Below are 19,695 nucleotides of genomic sequence, written 5' to 3'. Positions count from 1 at the left end.
CCTTTACGCTTCAGTTTCTTTTTTACTTTGAGGGGAAACACCTGGAATATTCAGCCCATCTGTTTGTGGTCTGAGATTTGATACAAGTAAATACTCAATGCAATATGTAATACACTTTAATTGAGTGTAGGAAGTGCAGTGTGCTAACCGCAGTGCTGACTACACAATACATTTACTGGAGAGGAAACCATTATTGCCAGTGTGGAAGCTCTGGTTTTGTTTTTATGACTGGAAAAGATCAGATTTGAACTGGCATCATCTGCAAATGCACTGGTTTAGTTTTGCTATTGCGCAGAATGTTTTTGACGTTGCGTTTTGGTAAGTTTGGATGTTCAGCTCCAGTAATGGATCTCACATGCTGACCGTCGGGAAGGAAAAGAGCTGCCGATTTCCAGGCATTAAATCATATATTTAGTGTCGTGCTGGTCTTTCAGTATTTAAGTCGTCTCATGTAAGATCTTGGTTTCTTCTCCTCGCACCTCATAATAACTCTGTCCGCAGTGAACTCTTACTAGACGTGACTAATCACATGCGGGTTCATTTATCCTCAATGCTAAAGCGAAAAATAACGCAAAAAATCACGTAAAGTAAAAAGTTTCATGTAAACTTACAACCTAAATCGTGATGTTTCCCTGTGGTCCCAGAATGCCCTGCGGGTCGGTTCGGGCCAGACTGTCAGCACACATGTGTGTGTGAGAACAGTGGTCAGTGTGACGGACAGACGGGTCGGTGTGTTTGTCAGCCGGGCTGGACCGGAGAGCGCTGTGAGAACGGTGAGGTCATCTGTGTGACGTACACCAATTTCAGGAAATGCAGCCCTTTAATATGTCCCACATCCAGAGGAAATACGTCAACACAGGATATAAACTGAGCGTGTCCATATATCAGAAGTTTAAAATAATTATGATAATTATGACGGCTCTTATCTAACCAAGGATGCTTTTATTTGATGAAAGATGCATTAAAAACAGAACTGTGTATTGTGAAAAATCATTCCGAAATCATTGATAATAGTTGAGCAGAAAATCAGCATATTAGAATGATTAGTAATGATGCTAAAAATTCAGCTTTGCGTCTCAGAAATAAATTACATTTTACCATATATTAACATGGAAATGAGCTATTTTAAATCGCAATATTATTTCATGGTTTTTACTGTATTTTTGATCAAATAAAAGCAGCCTTGGTGAGCAAAAGAGACTCTCAAAAACATAAAAGAAATCTGAATTATTCCAAACTTTTGAACTGTGGTTGTTACACAGGATTTGGCTCCTACTAGTGGTTAGATATAAATATTTTCTGATGTATTTTAATAAAGACTGACTGTCAGGACATAAGTGTATAATCCTGAGTTCACTAGTCATATTCACACTGAGAGAATGATTGAACATGCCTATAAAACCAGCCTGTGTGTGTGTGTGTGTGTGTGTGTGTGTGTTTTGTGTTTGTCTATCCATGTGGTGACCAAATGTCCCTGTATAAAAAATCCGTAATAAAGGAACTAAATAATGTATTTTCCCACATATAAAAAGATCAGTAGGTGTCTGTAAGGAAGGGCGAGGGTGTAATGATCATGTGTGTGTGTGTGTGTGTTAGCGTGTGTATCGGGGCGGTTTGGAGTGGACTGTGAGGGCGTGTGTGAGTGTGACCACAGCGCCCCCTGTCATCATGTGAGTGGACAGTGTGTGTGTCCTGCAGGATGGAGAGGAACACGCTGTGAGAAAGGTCAGTTCATCATCATTACGTTACACACACCTATAGACTGAACACGCAACACACACGTGCGCACGATGCCAACGCTTTAGACGATCAAACTTGCACTTTTAAACCCGTCTTCAGAAAAATGTGTTTTAAAGCCGTTGTTGTGTAAATAAACTGATATGAAAAAGTATAAAAGTTTTGTTTTTAGCTGAAAACGGTGTTATGTAAACCGTCCTTTGGTCATATTAGTTATCACCCATAAAAAAATATTATTACATATTTAATTAATGTGTATTTAATGATTATTACTTATTTAATACTTGTTAATGATGTAATATGTATATATATATATATATATATATATATATATATATATATAAATATAATTTGATAATTATTAAATAATAGATATTACATTTTACCTTTAGTTATTGTGACTTGAAAAGGGATTTAATTTATAAATATTATTGCTTGTATAATATTAGTCATATCGGTTATCTCCCATAATTGTTAAATATTTAATTAAATGTTTATCTAATAATTCATATTATTTAATAAATAATATTCAATAACTGTTAATTTATTGTTTAATAATTCTTAAATTATATATATATATATATGTATATATATATATATATATATATATATAAATAAGTTTAAGAATATTATATATATTATTTAAATATATAAGTATTACATTTTACCTTCCTGTATTTTTACTTGAAAGGGAATTTAATTTATAATTATTTTTACTTGTATAATATTGTCATATTGTTTATCACCGATAATAAATAATTATTAAATATGTAATTAAAATATTATTTATTTAATAAATAATTAATATTAAATAATGTATTATTGTGTTAATAATGTATTATTAAATACTTGATATATTTTACATTTCAGTATTTTCACTTGGAGGAATTTAATTTATTAATATAATTACTTGTGTAATATGACATATTGGTATCACCCATAGTAAATAATAATTATTTTTTTATTAAATATTTATTTAATTATTGTTAATAAAATTTAATTAACAATAAGTTAATTAAATGTAACATTTAATTTAATATTCAACAATAATATTGATCTCCTGTAGTATTGAAAGTTTTCAGAGGTCTAAACCTGCCTTTTTGCACCTTTGTTGCCATTGGCTTGGCTTGTTTAGTTGGGGACATTAAATTTAACATTTGATTTAATATTCAACAATAATATTGATCTGCCTGCATTGACACTATTATACAAGAACTGAACTGAGCTGGACGATGACATCACGGTTTACTCCGGAGCGGTTATATATACATGAACTAAATTAATAACTTTTTTAAAAACAATAATGAAACATCACTGAACTTACTTAAGCTGGACTGTGACGATTTTCTTCTGGAAACAAACTTTTGTGCATTATTTTCTTGTTATCTCTGTAAAGCTGCTTTTATACAGTCTGTATTGTAAAAAGCGCTATAAATAAATGTGACTTGACTTAATTATTTAATACATGATAAAGAGTAATTATTAAATATGTAATATATATATATGTGAAACTGGAGCTTGATTTGAAGTGTGTGTGTGTGTGTGTGTGTGTGTGTGTGTGTGTGTGTGTGTGTGTGTGTGTGTGTGTGTGTGTGTGTGTGTGTGTGTGTGTGTGTGTGTGTGTGTGTGTGTGTGTGTGTGTCTGTCTGTGTGTGTGTGTCAGCGTGTCTGCCGGGCTCATACGGTCAGGACTGTGATCAGATCTGCTCCTGTCCGTCGGGATCATCCTGTCATCATGTGACCGGAGTGTGTGGATGTTCTCCTGGATACACAGGCAACGGTTGCGAGCTCAGTGAGTGTCTGAGCCCATATATCACATTTACTGCAGAAAACAAGCGCCAACAATATTATCTATTTAGATATGATGCAATACCAGTGCAATAATATACAATAACCACAATATATGGGAAATTAAAGTCGGCATGAAATGGAAATTGTTCATTTACATACTAATTGTGAGATACTAAATATTACAAATTAAAAAAAAAAAATACCACTGTTTAAAGGTTTGGTTAGCAGGTTTTTTCAGCAAAGACATTAAATGAATCCACAGTGACAGTAAAGATATTTATTATGTTGCAAATCATTTCTATTTCAAAAAAATGCTGTTCTTTTGAGCTTTCTATTCATCACAGAATCCTGAAAAAAAATGTACCACTGTTTCCACAAAAATATGAAATGATTTTCTGAAGGATCATGTGACACTGAAGAGTAATGGAGTAATGATGCTGAAAACTCAGCTTTGATCACAGGAATAAATTACATTATACAATATATTCTCATATAAAACAGGTAATAATATTTCACAATATTATTTTTTTTACCGTATTTTGATCAAATAAATGGTGACTTCTTTAAAAGTATTACAAAATCTTATTGACCCCAACCAACCTTTTTGAATGGTAGTGTATGTATAAAAAGAATAAGAATCAATTGTTCACAATAACAAGCATTGAGAAAATCAGTTTCGATTTTATGCCGACTTTAACAATAGACACAAACTAAAGTCCTTCTCTGCGCACTCATCTAGGGCAGAGTGTTGTGTGGTGTTTTATAATGAATAATGCATGCATCATGTATGTACAGTAGCATCACCTGACGGTCTGTCCCACAGTGTGTCTGTCCGGCACCTTCGGCATCAACTGTAACCAGGTGTGTCAGTGTTCAGAGAGACAGCAGCGCTGCCACCCGGTGTCGGGAGTGTGTTACTGCGCGCCCGGCTTCAGCGGGGACACGTGTGATCAGGGTGAGGGACGGGAACGCCGGGATTGATTTCACTTCTGGGATTTCATGAGGGAACTGCAGGGGTTTATGAGTTGATGAAAAGATAATTAATACAATCATAAACATGTCAAATTAAAATAAATACATTTTAAAGTAAAAACGAACTGAAAAGATTTACATTTTTATGATGAACCATTTTAGTGTGTGTTTTAGTTTGATTGTTTTCTTTTTAAAAAAGTGTATTTTAATTTAAGATTTTTATTATTTTATTTATTTTGATTAGTGTTTTAATTTGATAGTTTTTATTTAAAAATGTATTTATTTAGATTTTTATTATTTTATCATATTAAATTTAAAGTGTTTTAGATTTAGATTTTATTTTAAATCAATTTTATTCTTAAAATCACAAAATGTAAAATAATAAACATTTAAGTCTTAAAAATTTATTAAAAATTAAGAAAAATGTACAAAAATGCATAATTATAACAATACATTTTAAAATAAAAACAAACTAAAATACTCAGTAAAACTCAATAAAAATCTAAAATTTAAAATAAAACACTTACTAAAAAGAGGAAATATTTTATTGGTTTAGTGTGACTGGATGTTTCCTGGATGTCATGTGACCATAAACCAACATTAGAGTTCTTCAGTGTATAATATCTAATCTTTTATATTGAGATACTATTATAATTTTTATTAATAAATATATAATTTATTTTCAAAATATAATTATAACATAAGATATATTTTGTTTTCATTTGAATTTTATTTAAAGCTTTAGTGATGTAGTGCCCCCCCCCCCCCCATTTTCTTTAGGTATTGTTATTTTTTTTATATCTCTTTATAGTTTTAATTCATTTTAATTTCAGTTTTAGTTATTTGAGTACATCAAGTTAAACTAAATGAAAATGAGAAATTTTGCAATGCCAAGTAGCTAAAATAAAATAAAATAAATGTTAGTTTACATTTACTTTATTTTAAGTAACAATGTTTTGTTATTTTGTTTGTTACAATAACAAAAACTACAATACTCCTGCTCTACTGTGTATGAAAGCTTATTTCACTGTAAAAAGCAAGACCGGGAGCTTTGTAACGCTTTTTCCTGTTTCTCTCTGTCTGAGAAGAAAGAAGTGTGTTTTCAACAGAATCTGCCTGTGTATAATGTGCGCTTATGTTCCTCTGGATGTGTGTGTGTGTGTAGCGTGTGCTGATGGCCTCTACGGTCCCGACTGTGAGCGTCAGTGTCAGTGTTTGAACGGAGGAGTGTGTGTGTCAGTCTCGGGCGCCTGTGAATGTCCAGCCGGATTCATCGGAGCTCGCTGTAACCTCAGTGAGTCACTGCACAGCAAACACACACTTTATCTCACAGACACACACACACACACACACACTCTCTGTCCTCTCCTCTTCAGCGTGTCCCGCTGGACGCTACAGGCTGGACTGTGTTCATGTGTCCAGATGTGGGAACGGGACGAGAAACGACCCAGTCACAGGCAGATGTGTGAGAGACGAGCGTGACCGAGGTGAGCCGGTGTTTGCTCTGGTGTTGCATGTGTGTGAGGGTTTTTCTGACTGACGTGTGTGTGTGTGTGTGCGTGTGTGTGTAGTGTGTCCTGCGGGCTGGTTTGGATCTGGTTGTTCTCAGCGCTGTGACTGCAGGAACAGAGGTGTGTGTGACTCCGTCTCTGGAAACTGCTCATGTGGCCTCGGCTGGACCGGCTCACACTGTGAGAAAGGTGACGTGTGTGTGTGTGTGTGTGTGTGTTTATCATTGTCTATACAGATTAGAGCAAACATTAGTCGATTAGGAGAGGCTTGTTCCACCAATTTTTAACTAGTTGGTTATTTTTGGGATTGTTTAAAAAATTCTGTTTAACTTCAATTTATTTTAATTCAATTTTAGTAATCTTAGTACGTCAACTTATTTTAGTTTTATTTAAATTATTTTGTAAAAAAAAAAATTCACCTAACATTTATATTTTATTTCAGTTAACAAAAATGATTTTTTTAAATTTGGATTATATTTTCAGTTTTCATTTTGATTTTAGTTTTATTATTTTGTGCTTTTATCAGTTTTTTAAAAAATATATTTTTGTTTAACTTTAATTTATTTTAATAAATGTTGTAGTAATTTTAGTATGTCAATTCTTTTTAGTTTTATTTAAAGTATTATTTTTATTAAAGTAAGTCTGTTTTTTCCTATTGAATATTTATATTTGATTTTCTGTTTAAAAGCGTTTAGGTTCAGTTTTACTCTTTACAACAACTGGCTGTGTGTAAATAAAAAAGAAGATCATAGTGTCACACATTGTGTCTGCATGTGTCCTTATTGTATCGAGACTCTCCAACGGTTAACGATGTGAAGTCTCGATGTGTGGCTGGGTTTGTGTTATAACCTCTGTGTGTGTGTGTGTGTGTGTGATGTCAGAATGTCCCGAGGGTCGGTTCGGTCCTGATTGTGTGCTTCAGTGTTCGTGTGTGAACAACAGCACGTGTGACGGAGTAACAGGATCCTGTCAGTGTGAAGCGGGATATTACGGACCTCTGTGTGAACACGGTGAGATGCAGAACACACAGTTAAAGCTTGTACACCTCAGACTGAATGTTTTCTGATATGGAGTGTGTTTCAGTGTGTCCTGCCGGTGTGTTCGGGTCTCAGTGTCAGCATCGGTGTGACTGTGTGAACGGGGCGTCCTGTCTCCCAGGAACCGGACAGTGTGTGTGTCCCGCTGGACTTCACGGCTCTCGATGTGAGAGAGGTGAGACGCGCATCCTGTACATCAGTCAAGTTATTAAACAGAATTAATCTAATCTGATAATTAAAGGGATAGTTCACCCAAAAATGTAAATTCTGTCAGTAATTACTCTCCCTCATGTTGTTCAACCCCATAAGACCTTCGTTCATCTTCGGAACACGAATTAAAGGGTTAGTTCACCCAAAAATGAAAATGATGTCATTAATGACTCACCCTCATGTCGCTCCAAGCCCGTAAGACCTCCGTTCATCTTCAGAACACAGTTTAAGATATTTTAGATTTAGTCCGAGAGCTTTCAGTCCCTCCATTGAAAATGTATGTACGGTATACTGTCCTTGTCCAGAAAGGAAATAAAGACATCATCAAAGTAGTCCATGTGACCTCAGTGGGTTAGTTAGAATGTTTTGAAGCATCGGAAATACATTTTGGTCCATAAATAACAAAAACTACGACTTTATTCAGCATTGTATTGTCTTCCGGTCCTCCTTTGGCCAACAAACCAACAGTTTATGATTATGATTTAGGCGGCATAATAGGTCAGAGGTCAGATTGGATCAGAACTTTCACAATATTTATCCAGTTCATCTGGTTAGGGGTCGGAGTCATCACGCCAGTATGGAGACGAGTTTGTTGAGGTGTCCATGAGGCCTTCACAGTGTTGATGAGGCTGGCACTTCAGGGATGTGTTGTAATCGTGTCCATGTGATGATCCTTCATCAGATCTAGATATGGCCTGGATCCGGCGGACTGCGGTAAACCTCGGGATAAACAGAGAGACGTATATTAGCGTAGACGCCATCCTTCTTATGATGTAACGAGTACATCAGGATTTATGGGAAGTGTTCCTGGTTCCGGCTGATCTGAACTAAGCAGCCTAATATTGAATTATAGAAGTCTATAGAGTGTTATGTGAATGCTAGGTCAAAGAGATGTGTTTTTAGTCTAATAATAATAATACATTTTATTTGTAAAAGCACTTTACATTTTAAGAAAAAACCGCAAAGTGCTACAGGTCTGATTCTAAGAACAATATCTAGACATTGTTAAAATCCATAAGATCTGCTAAAAAGTAATGTCTTTAGTCCCTTTTTAAAAGTCTTGGTGGTCTGTGGTGACCTCAGATGGTCCGGGAGGGCATTCCAAATCCGGGGAGCGGCAGAGCAAAAAGCACGATCGCCCATTGTGCAGAGTTTAGTTTTTGGTATTAAAAGGCGGTTTGAGTTTTGTGATCGGAGGGATCGTGCTGTAGAAACAGGGGTAAGTAGTTCTTTCAGGTAGGGGGTGCGTTTCCATAGATGCATTGGTGAGTGAGAAGTGAAACCTTATATTCGATCCTAGCAGACACGGGAAGCCAGTGAAGTGTGTGGAGGATTATATCTAGTCTAGCTTTGAACTGACAGACTGTGTCTGCTTCCCGGACAATGTTAGGAAGATTGTTCCAAAGTTTTGGTGCTAAATAGGAAAAGGATCTACCGCCAGGACTATAATGCGTTAAGAGCTCACTCAAGTACTGGGAGCTAAACCATTTAGATGCTTTGTAAGTAATCAGCAATATTTTAAAATGTATACGATGTTTAATAGGGAGCCAATGCAGTGTTGACAGAACCGGGCTAATATGGTCGTACAGTGACCTATATGGGTCTAATATGACTAATATGGACTAATATGTCTATATGACTAATATGGCCATACAGGTATAACAGTGAAAACACAGAAAGCCGTCGGGAAAGAGTTAATTTGTGATGTTTATTGAGCTGTGAACCTATTAAGCCTGTGCACATTTTCAGACTGATGCTTCACGCAGTAAAATCATCTAGTTGCGGGGTTATTTATATTCTAAACTAAAACCATCAAAAAGGTTTTCATTATTTTAAATAGAATACACATTAACTGAAGTAAAAAAAAAAAAAAAAAGGAAAGAAAATGTATTGCAAGATTGTTGCAAAGGCAACATTTCTCATTTTTGTGTATTTCAAGTTGAAGTAGGCTTACCAAAATAACTAAAAACTGTATAGACATAAAATTTTTTAGAAAAAAATACAAAAACACATAAAACTAAAACACTAACCTAAATTAAAATGAAAACAGAAAATAAAATACAATCTAATTTAAAATATGAACAAAAGCTATAACAGTATAAATGATAGTAAAACTCAACTTTCCTTCCTCAGAATGTGAGCGTGGCTCGTTCGGTCCAAACTGCTCTCGGTCATGTGACTGTGCGGGACACACACCATGTGACCCGGTGAGTGGCAGGTGTATCTGTCCGTCGGGAAAGACCGGAGTCAGGTGTGACAGCGGTGAGTCAGTGAAACGCTGCACTGTGATGATTATTATATCTGAATATGTTCTGATATGGTGTGATGTTAAACAGACTGCAGTGTGAACCGGTACGGGCCCGACTGCGCGCTCACGTGTGAATGTGAAAACGGATCTCAGTGCGACAGCAGAAACGGACGCTGTGTGTGTCTGAACGGCTGGATTGGTCTCACGTGTTCAGAACGTAAAGTAGTGCTTATTTTCCAGCTGTATATAGTATAATATTTTATAATATAATCAGGGTTTGATATGAACATTTTCAAGTTACTGGCTATTTAGAGCTTCTATTAGCAAAACAATTTGTTTTATTTTTTAATATGTTTGACATTTAAATTATTCTTTATATATATATATATATATATATATATATATGTATAGTTTGACTTAGTTTTTATTTTTTCCATTTTGGTAATTTTGTGTTTTTCTACTTTTTTATTTCAGTTTTATTATTGGTAGCACTTTACAATAAGGTTTTGTTTGTTAAAATTAAATCATAATGAACATTTATTAATGTTAAAAACACGTAAATAAACTAAACACTTAGTTAATATTAAATTTGAATTAAGTGCCAATACATTTTTAAAATCAAAAGTTTTTGTTAACAGTAGTTAATGCTCTGTGAACTAACATGAGCAACTGTATTTTGTAATGTTATAAAAAGATATTGTTCACTGTTTGTTAATACATCATTACAAATGAGACCTTATAGTAAAGCGTTACCTAGTTATTTTAGTATATAATTAAATTAAATGAAAATAAGAAATGCTTCCTTTACATCTATCTGAGATAAAACAAGTTTGAGTTTTTTTATATTTAAATTAGTTTGAGTAAAGTTGTTTCATGATCTTAGTTAACTATAATAACCCTGATATAGCATAGAAAGTAATGCAATATATTATGATTTGAATGGTTGTAATTGTGTTGTAGGTGAAACTCCAGAGCTCGACTCTAGAAGTGTAGAAGAAGAGAGTCAGTCACAGCTCAACTCCTCATAGCACACACACACACACACACACACACACACACACACACACACACACACACACACACACACACACACACACACACACACACGCGCGCAGGGAAGCAGGAGGTGGTGTTGGCCGTGCTGTTTTCTGAAGAGCTGTGGAGAATCGATGAAGTGATCATGTTCAAACACAGACGCACTTTACTCACAGTAAACATTACTTGATTCTTCATCCTTCTTTCAGGGGGTTTGAATATCGTCTGTGTGGAAGTACTGTTGTGATATAGGATTCACTTTTGACCGTAAACGGGAGAAAAGTGCCTTTTTGATTTTTACAATTTTCAAAACAATCCCGGATTATGTCACTCGTTGTTTACTAATATTGTTGAACACAAACTGTTTGTTTTACTGTTTCATTTTAATTAAAAAAACATGTGGATTTTAAGATATTGAACAGTACATGAAAAGAAGTTTCATGATGTTCTTTTATTAAAGGAGGGCCTGTTTGTGAAATATGTTTATATTAGAAAACCTGGGGAACTGGTGCATTTTTCATGTTCCATTGTTTCATTTTCTGTTTAGCATTTGACTGTTTTGTATAAAGTTTGAGTTATTTATATATTTTGTACAATATACAAATATACAATTGTAAATGTTATGCAAACTCTTTAACGTGTGACCCTCTTACAGAAATAGTTTTGACTCGATGCCCCAAAAAAGTGAATTCTGGAATGCTAGACTTTTATTTTATTTAAGAAAGCATCTTGTGTGTAAATGTTTCAAAGACTCAAAGATGTTCAGCAAGTGGAGTCAAGCTTTTTAAATCCAGGGCCAGATTTTTTAAACCTATTTCAGAATAAAAGACTGCCATTTTAAACTTATGTTGTTTTAACTTTTTTAAAGAGAAAAATAAGGCAATTTATTATTATTATATAATCTTATTTTCTTGAGACAAAACTTGAGAACCTGAAATTGCCACTCTGAGATTGCTGGTAAACTTCACAAATGTATTGCAGAGAAACGGCAAGTATCTTAATACTCCTAAACAGGGACGTACTGGGACTGAAATTAAGCCCGGGACTTTAAGATGGAGAGGCCTTTTATGCGACTGCGAGTGACCTTGGCGCATGAGCAGAAGTATTTTTTTGCAGTTATTTTAATTCTAATTGTGTTTTTATTGTATAAAGAGAATCAGATTACACTGAAGACATTCAAGAAATTTTAGGATGACACCTGACTAAGCAAGTGGTGCACTAAACACAATCAGGTCAGCAAAACCTAATCTCGAACACACAAGTCACAGTATACTGCTAACTACCAGCATGTCATGTGTACAGTCAGTCGGAGTGATAAAATAGTTACAAAAACTAACAAATACCCACTCAAATACTGCAGTCCCATACAATAGAGATTTGTGTGTGTCCTCACTTTCAATTCTCCCTGGCTCAGCTTCCCCTGTGCTGGACGCTGCCTCCGCTTACTGATTGTACAGATGAGAAGAATATCAGTAATAAATATGACTAAGAATAATACTTTTTCTAATTAAATCTGTGCTTCATTCAGGTTATTATCTAGTATGTGGAACTATTGGCATTTTATCATGTAAATATGTAATATTGTTCTGTATTTTTCTATTTTGTGTGTGTGTGTGTGTCCTTAATCAAGCTTTGATTGATTGATATGCCTAATATGATTGGCAATCCAGCCCTGCACACTGCCCCTGTTTTTGTACTGGTTCCATTCTCCTCATCCTCCTGCTCTCCTTCCTCATCAATATGACTGCAGCATTTAGCTGCCTCTTGTGCCAACATTTTCTTCTTTCTAATTCTTATTTTTTCGGCCCCACCCATTTCTTTCTCTTCTTTCCTTCTTTTCACAATTTTTACCGTCCGTCTCTGTTGCATTCACACAAACCCGCCAAACATGACCAAAAGTAAACTCCTTTGATCGGCGCCTCGCTTGAGCCAATTGGATGTCAGGAAAAATCGCTCGTATCCCCCCTCAGATTGAAAGTATTGGCTTGGCCCTGTCTGAAACACACACACACACACACACACCACTAGCGTAGCCAGAAAAGCGTCTCTGGGTGTGCATAAGAAAAATTGGGTGTGCCACATTTATTGTCAAATTAATGTGCAAAAAAAACTCGGACCCGGCTTATCACTAACTTTACAGAATAGACTGGGCTGATGTGTAAAACTTGCTTGCCACATAAACATAGGCCTAATACTAGGCCTACAGTATATAAAATATAACTCAGGGTTCAACATTAAGGCTTTACTTGTGCTTTTCCTTCGAACAAGTAAATCAGCCATTCTCTTGTCCAAGTAAAAATGCAGAAATCGGTTTAAACGTATGCTTCATCTTTCATTTTAAATTCTTAGATTTGATCAATACATTCAATTGAAAAAAATAGACACTATGCTGTTACCAATCAAATTAATTAATTTACACTGAAAAATTACAACTGCATTAAATAATGTTACGAGATTGTTTTAAATATTTTTTGAAGATACAAAAAAGATATTGGAAAGAATGATAGCCTACTTTTAAACACGAAACTAAACCACCAGTAGGGGGCGGCAGGTGACTGTCTTAATGAGTGAGTTATTCGGTCATTTATTCAAATGATTCGTTCAAACGGCTGAATCGTTAAGGAATGAGGTAGTTGTTTAATGGGTCATTGAATCTTTGACTCAATCGATTCATTCAAAGCGCGGAATCATTCAGTAATGCAGTTATGTGTTCCGGTGAGCTGCGCTGTGGTTCTTGGGATGTTTGTTTGGAACTATTATCGCTGCTCAAATAGAAAAAACAGTCAATATTGTGTCTAAAATGTAAGTGACTTGATATTGATTACTTGTTTATTGAACTGTCATATGAAATCAGTGTCATATTTTCAATCGTGATGGTATTCAGCAGTCGTGGTGCTTAACTGTATCATATCATATATTATAAATATGAACACATTAATTTTTTAACCGCTCTATGTTCATTAAGTTTCTTTGTGTGAACTGCGCTAATTGTTTCTATTTCTCCTCATGAGGCGCCAGACTCAACAGCACAACCGTATTACCAGTCTGCGGCTGTTTGCGGATTGGTTGGCAGTGCGAATGTCGGCAGATATTTTTTTAACGATAATAATTAAAAAATTAAAATACATTTTAAATGTACAAATATTTTAGGTAAACAACAATAGTCCAAGTTTAGGAAACGTTTTTATTAAAACTTTAAAAGAGAATTCTGCATCTATTTTAGGTGTGCCAGCTGCTACTGTGGGTGGCACCGGCACACCCTGGCACACCCGTGGCTACGCCAGTGACACACACACACACACACACACACACACACACACACACACACACACACAGTGTTCCGCTGCAGCTGAGTGGCCGGTTAGGCCGGTCGCGTATCATTAAAAAACCCCCAAAAAAACTCTTTGACCACCGGCCGGTCTTCGGCCTGAAATGGACCGGCCGTCCGGGATTGTTCCCGGTATTCCCGATGGCCAATCCGCCCCTGCTCCTAAGTGCAAATCTTGAAAAATTAGTAGAACATTTTCTTAAATTACATAATTCTTTCTTCGCCAACATTTTTGACCATTTTCACAATTTCAAGGTCCCCAGATTATTTTGTTATATAAATATCTGAACATGAAATATATCAAGAGACGGAACAGAGACTCTTTTTTTACTCGAGTTTTGTGACTGGGACAGTTTTGTAAACTGTAAAACTTTGGCAGTAATATTTTCTGATTTAACAGAAGCCTCCATTAATGTAATTCTTCCACACCAAGACAAATACACAAACAGGCTGTTTTTTATTGTCATCATTTTATAGTTGTCATTTCATAGATACTGGCGCTGTACATGTCTAAACTCAGATTCAAGCACAATGCAGTCAGCAAATGCCTTTCGATGAAAATAAAGAACCAAAAGCTGGAGTGAACAGGACCATGAATACTCTTATGTATATATATATATATATATATAATGTATGTAAAAAGGTCAAACTATATACAGAAATCTGACTCGACATACAGTATTTCTCCACAAAGCGTGGATATGTAGCTTGCCATTGTATACATTTCACAGAATTCTCCAAAATGCATATTCAGTGCAAATAATTGCTCTTTGTCAATAATTATTCTTTGTCGTCATCATCATCATCGTCGTCGTCGTGATCTTCAGGTCAGTACCACCGAAGGGCAACATAGAATGGTAAAAAAATAAAATCATATTTTTGTCTTTATCCTTAAGAATCCTTAAAAATATTAAACATGAAAAATAATTTCCTTGGGACCTGAAGTATGGTATTTAAAAAACAAACAAAAAAACAACCTTCTACACACATATCCATAACCTCTGACCTGTAAAATCTGGATTGCAGATGAGGGTTGGACTGATAATTACAGATTTAATAGCAATTACACTCTTCCCTGCTTTTCCAACCACTCCACTCTTAAACAACTTAAAATGTTGCTACTAAAATATTCTGCCAGTTTTACAAACTACGTGGAGGCATTGAAACAATTAGTTAAATGACATTTACGGCTTCTTGATGAAATCACCAGATGCTGACAGACGGCAAACAACATCAGTGCCTTTAGAGTTAGATAAGGAACGACACACATCAGAGCAGAAACAGGACATGATACAACACTGATCAACAGAAAACAGTCTCACAGAACATTCAAAGCCGCTGTGATTGGCCAGATCTAGTGATGAGAACACATCAACTAACACATGCCTGAAACTAAACTAACAACCAACTGCCTTTATTCATAAATCTACTGCTCATTAGATTAGTTCTCTCACACACACTTTAAGTGATGTAATTCAATTTTGATGATATTTCAGTGTACTAATATTTTGTTGACAATACACAATGAAATATAAAGGAATGTTTCAGGTGCAATGAACTGAAGCTCTGGGACAGAAATATATTTCCACTTGTTACCCAGTTTGGATAAATGGTGTTGACAGTAATGATGAGCTTAAAACACTGTTTATGAAACCATAATGACTTCAGCGTTATGCATTATTAGCATACCAGTGTGATACAAATAAATGATTACACTTTATTTTAAGGTGTCTGTGTTACAGTGTAATTACACAGTATATTTAAGTACTGAGTAATATTACTTACTATAGGTTTAGGGCAGAATTGTGGTTTGGTTTGAGGGTTAGTTGCATGAACTTTAACTATGCAATCATTTACTGTTATTAATATGGCAAGTACATGTAACAAGGACACTATAAAATAAAGTGTTACCAAAAAAAATAATAGCAATGCTTACTTAACATGTCTATCACACATTTATAACCACTTGGCTATACCATTATATTTTTCTACTTTTTTTATTTTTAGAAAGAAACTTCTTACAATAATATCCGTGGCCATTATTTAAAACCATTAGGTGACCACCACCTCATTTAAAAAAAAACATCTCTTTAATTATCAATTCATTTATTTTATTTTACTTATTTGCCTTACTCTGTGATTCTGACTGAAAAAATATAGATAATATTTGACCCTAAAATCTAGTATGCTTAATTGTGTAAAATTATCTTCATGAAAATTAAGCACATTTTCCTCCCAAATTCTCATTATTGTAATGCAAAAAAAGTAAACCCTGTAAATTTGACACAGTATGCACCAAGGAAACCAGAAAAAAATATCTCCCTTCAGAAATGATGACAGTATCACATAACCACATGTCAATCTGCTTGAATAAACTTAAATTCTTTGAACAAAACAATGAACAGCTGCACATTTCTGATATTAACATGTCTTTCCATTTTAAGCACAATACTGTAAAAAAAGATTTGTTAGTTTGAAAAGATCCTCTGTGGTAATCGACATGCATCAGCTGAACTTCTGAAACATTCCTTTTAAAGGGGCAAAAGTAAGACGTTATCACTATAAATGTAAATCATCTCCAATTAATAAGTGCCTAATAAATAAAGTGCAAATCTTAGGAATAACTGTACCGTTATTATCACACAGTAAATGTACGTGGCTCCAAGCGCTCAGTTCATTATTCGTCAGAGAGACACAAACGCACAGATGAGATGGACGGACACCAACTTCAACATTCAACTGTTTTTAAAGCTGATCTAAGTCATGAATGGAGCTTTTTGTCGATCACATTTAATTCCCATAAGCACACAGCATCCACGGTTTTTTTTGTTGTTTAAATTTGATCCTGATCTGTAAAGAAGTTTATTCACTCTCATGAAGAACAGCAAGCTCATCTTTTCAGAACTGCACAAAAAAAAAGCTCTTGTAATTTCCGTCTTGCCAGTATTATCTGTGAAATGGGATATGCCGATAGCACTAGCGATTGTGCAGCGAGAGCAGTGAGCATTGATCCGGGATACAGCATGCTTTCCAAATGAATCTCATGCATTTCCCTTGTGTTTGATCAGGGACAGTTTGATTAAACACTGCTCGAATTCAGTAATATCTTATTGATCAATGTTTGGTGACCAACCGCCATTTAAAAAAGATCTAAAGACTGCTTATCATTCATACTGGGTGCACTATGTATACTTGCACTAAGTATGTATATATGTACTTATATTTATAGAGCGTTGCTAAGAGTGAATGCAAAGTGAAGAAAGATGCGCAGTTTAAAAACCAGATACATGCTGCTAAATGATCGATCATCTCTCCGTCCGAAAGAGGACACGGGAGTCACGTTACTGACGGGATGTGGGATAAATCTTTGGCTTCAGCCACATGTATCATCACCAGTACATACAAGAAATGCCCAGTGTCCAGAAATGAGATGAAGAAACAGCAACTTCTGCTTTATAATGATGTTAGACGATGTAGCGCTCTCTCTCTCTCACACACACACACACACACACACACACACACACACACACACACACACACACACACACACACACACACACACACACACACACACACACACACACACACACACACACACACACACACACACACACACACACACTGCAGTCCCTGAGCTGCTGACACAAACGGGTCTTTGCTCCTATTGGGCAGGCGAGATAATGCCATCTAAACAGTCGGCTTTTCTATTGGCTAAAAACATCTGCCACATCACTGTGCTGGTGAAGGCCACAGGTGACCGTAGCTGTAAGCCCCAGCTAAACTGCAGGGAATATTATGAAACTGCTTTTAATTTATATTTTTTTTGTGCTAATTATAGATGTCCAATCGCAGGGGTGGTAAAGCAGAACTGTGTTTTAACTTTTTTAGGATTGACCCTCCAACTTATGTGTTAACAGGTCATTTTTTAATAACCATTAGTCTTTCACCACCCCATGTTTCTACTCGTTTTAATCAAATAATTTGCCTTACAGGGTGAACGTTATGAATAAATTTCCAAATATTTCACCATAAAATCAATAATATTTGCATTATATTTTTAGGACTTTGTATTATTTTGTGACATTATTTACATGAAATTAAGCACATTTCTGGATGTATATGTATATATATATATTCTTATTAAATACTTAATACTAAATTTTTACATTAAAATCAGTACAATGGACACTACCATATCTACTTACAATTAAACTTAAACATACTTTATATGTATATATTTGCTCATTTGAGAAGGAAATTAGCTTAATTGTCATGTAAATAATGTCACAAAGCAAGAAAAAAAAATTGTAATGGTTTCCATAATTTCATATATCTCGTATTTAAATTGATTCTGAGGTGAAATATGACCAAAACAAATTCTTGACATGTTTCCTAACATTCACTCTTCAGACTGAAAACTAGTAATCGCATTAAATATTTTTGAAGCATGCTTATCCCATTAATACTTCAATCATTCAATCTACACTTAAAGTCTAATAAATCAGTGAGAGTAACTGTAATATCAGTACACTAAAGGTGTGTGCTAGGAGCAGGTTACTGTGGAAGGAAGACCTCCGAGGCTCATCGCCGTCACTTTCCAGCGTTCTTCAACAACCAAACAGACCGCTGCCCTCCAAAAGCACAACATCTGATGGAGATTTGACATCAGAAGATCTCTTGCAGAACTGTTAGCAAAGAAATGACACATGAGAAGCCAGGGCCGCCTTTTGAGGCTAAACAGAGAGGAGCGGACACCGAGACGATCAATGCCCTGTGCAGAATAAGCAAAAGCCACTGATTTTTGCCCCATTCCACAATAGAGGAGCTGCGTTAGAATCATGTTTCACAAAGCCACTCCCTCTGATGTCCCTTAAAGTGCTTATTGGTTTGCCTGCGAAGGGGGCGTGTGCATACGTAACGCAGACGACACAGTGAAGACTTCTGGGCCGAGACACCTCGATGATGTGAACGAGTCGCTATGGATCATGTGCAACTGATTACCTATTTCAGCTTGAGCTCCATTTTTGTTATTATGCATTCAATATTAAAAAACAAACAAACAAACAAACAAACAAAAATTTTATATTTCTAGCAACCAAGCAAGCATGTTATTTATTTTTTAAATGTTTTAAGCATATTCTTATTTACCCTAGTGATCTCATTTTAAAGTACCTTGACTGTAGAGTAACACGGATAAATCCGTGAGCACATATTTTCAATGCATCGCTCTCTATGCTGCATTTCAACCCTCTGTCAGTGAATGTGTTTGTTTTGTGTATTTTTCACGTGTTTCTTGCCCTTTGTGTTCTAAAAGTCTTGCTCTCCAGGGTTTGTGGGTGCTTGCCCGTCTCATGCGGCCGGTTCTCATTCAGTAAAAGCTGAAGCTAACGGAGGATCAGGCAAAGGTGGGTGCGGAGCATCCGGTCCCGTCTGGTTCCACACTAGGAGCGGTAGTCCTTTTTACTGTAGGGTTTGTTTCCCAGGATACTGTCCACCTCGTGCACGATGGAGGAGGATAGCTTTGGAAGAACCTGCAAAAAGAGCTGCAAACTGAGTCTTGTTTCCATGCATGTATAAAGAGTGAGATAAAAACATTATTAACCCTTTGACACTAGGGGGAAGTGTGCGTGTGTGTGTGTGTGTATATATATATATATATATACACACACACACACAAACAGATACATATGCGCGCGCACACACACACACACACACACACACACACACACACACACACACACACACACACACACACACACACACACACACACACACACACACATAAAATACACATACACATTATATAAACACAAATTTTTATGTTAG

The 19,695-nt window shown here is 35.6% G+C and overlaps 2 protein-coding genes across 12 annotated transcripts in view; one reads left to right on the top strand and one right to left on the bottom strand.

Annotated features, from left to right (window-relative positions):
- The window catches only part of megf6b (multiple EGF-like-domains 6b), a 70,128-nt gene extending 58,741 nt beyond the window's left edge, over nucleotides 1-11,387 (top strand). For 5 of the 6 annotated variants that reach the window (XM_077204138.1, XM_077204136.1, XM_077204140.1 and 2 more), the window contains 12 exons: nucleotides 645-773; nucleotides 1,597-1,725; nucleotides 3,401-3,529; nucleotides 4,352-4,483; nucleotides 5,666-5,794; nucleotides 5,877-5,987; nucleotides 6,072-6,200; nucleotides 6,893-7,021; nucleotides 7,095-7,223; nucleotides 9,392-9,520; nucleotides 9,595-9,723; nucleotides 10,467-11,387. In XM_077204138.1, coding sequence (XP_077060253.1) covers nucleotides 645-773; nucleotides 1,597-1,725; nucleotides 3,401-3,529; nucleotides 4,352-4,483; nucleotides 5,666-5,794; nucleotides 5,877-5,987; nucleotides 6,072-6,200; nucleotides 6,893-7,021; nucleotides 7,095-7,223; nucleotides 9,392-9,520; nucleotides 9,595-9,723; nucleotides 10,467-10,534 — 1,472 coding nt within the window. In that variant the 3' untranslated portion in view covers nucleotides 10,535-11,387. Of the gene's footprint in view, nucleotides 1-644; nucleotides 774-1,596; nucleotides 1,726-3,400; nucleotides 3,530-4,351; nucleotides 4,484-5,665; nucleotides 5,988-6,071; nucleotides 6,201-6,892; nucleotides 7,022-7,094; nucleotides 7,224-9,391; nucleotides 9,521-9,594; nucleotides 9,724-10,466 lie in introns of those variants that run through there. The other variant, XM_077204137.1, reaches the window with a different exon arrangement.
- Nucleotides 11,388-18,947: 7,560 nt separating this feature from the next.
- The window catches only part of LOC143711947 (voltage-gated potassium channel subunit beta-2), a 119,114-nt gene continuing 118,366 nt past the window's right edge, over nucleotides 18,948-19,695 (bottom strand). For all 6 annotated transcript variants that reach the window (XR_013194940.1, XM_077204150.1, XM_077204148.1 and 3 more), the window contains one exon: nucleotides 18,948-19,400. Coding sequence is in view for 5 of the 6 variants with exons in the window: in XM_077204150.1 (XP_077060265.1) it covers nucleotides 19,311-19,400 (90 nt within the window). In the remaining variant the exon portion in view is untranslated. The remainder of the gene's footprint in view (nucleotides 19,401-19,695) is intronic.

The sequence above is a fragment of the Siphateles boraxobius genome, unplaced genomic scaffold (assembly GCF_051911475.1).
Source record: "Siphateles boraxobius isolate OS27281-9 unplaced genomic scaffold, OSU_SipBor_1 5, whole genome shotgun sequence".
NCBI lineage: Eukaryota > Metazoa > Chordata > Actinopteri > Cypriniformes > Leuciscidae > Siphateles > Siphateles boraxobius.
This window is presented reverse-complemented; position numbering and strand designations above follow the sequence as displayed.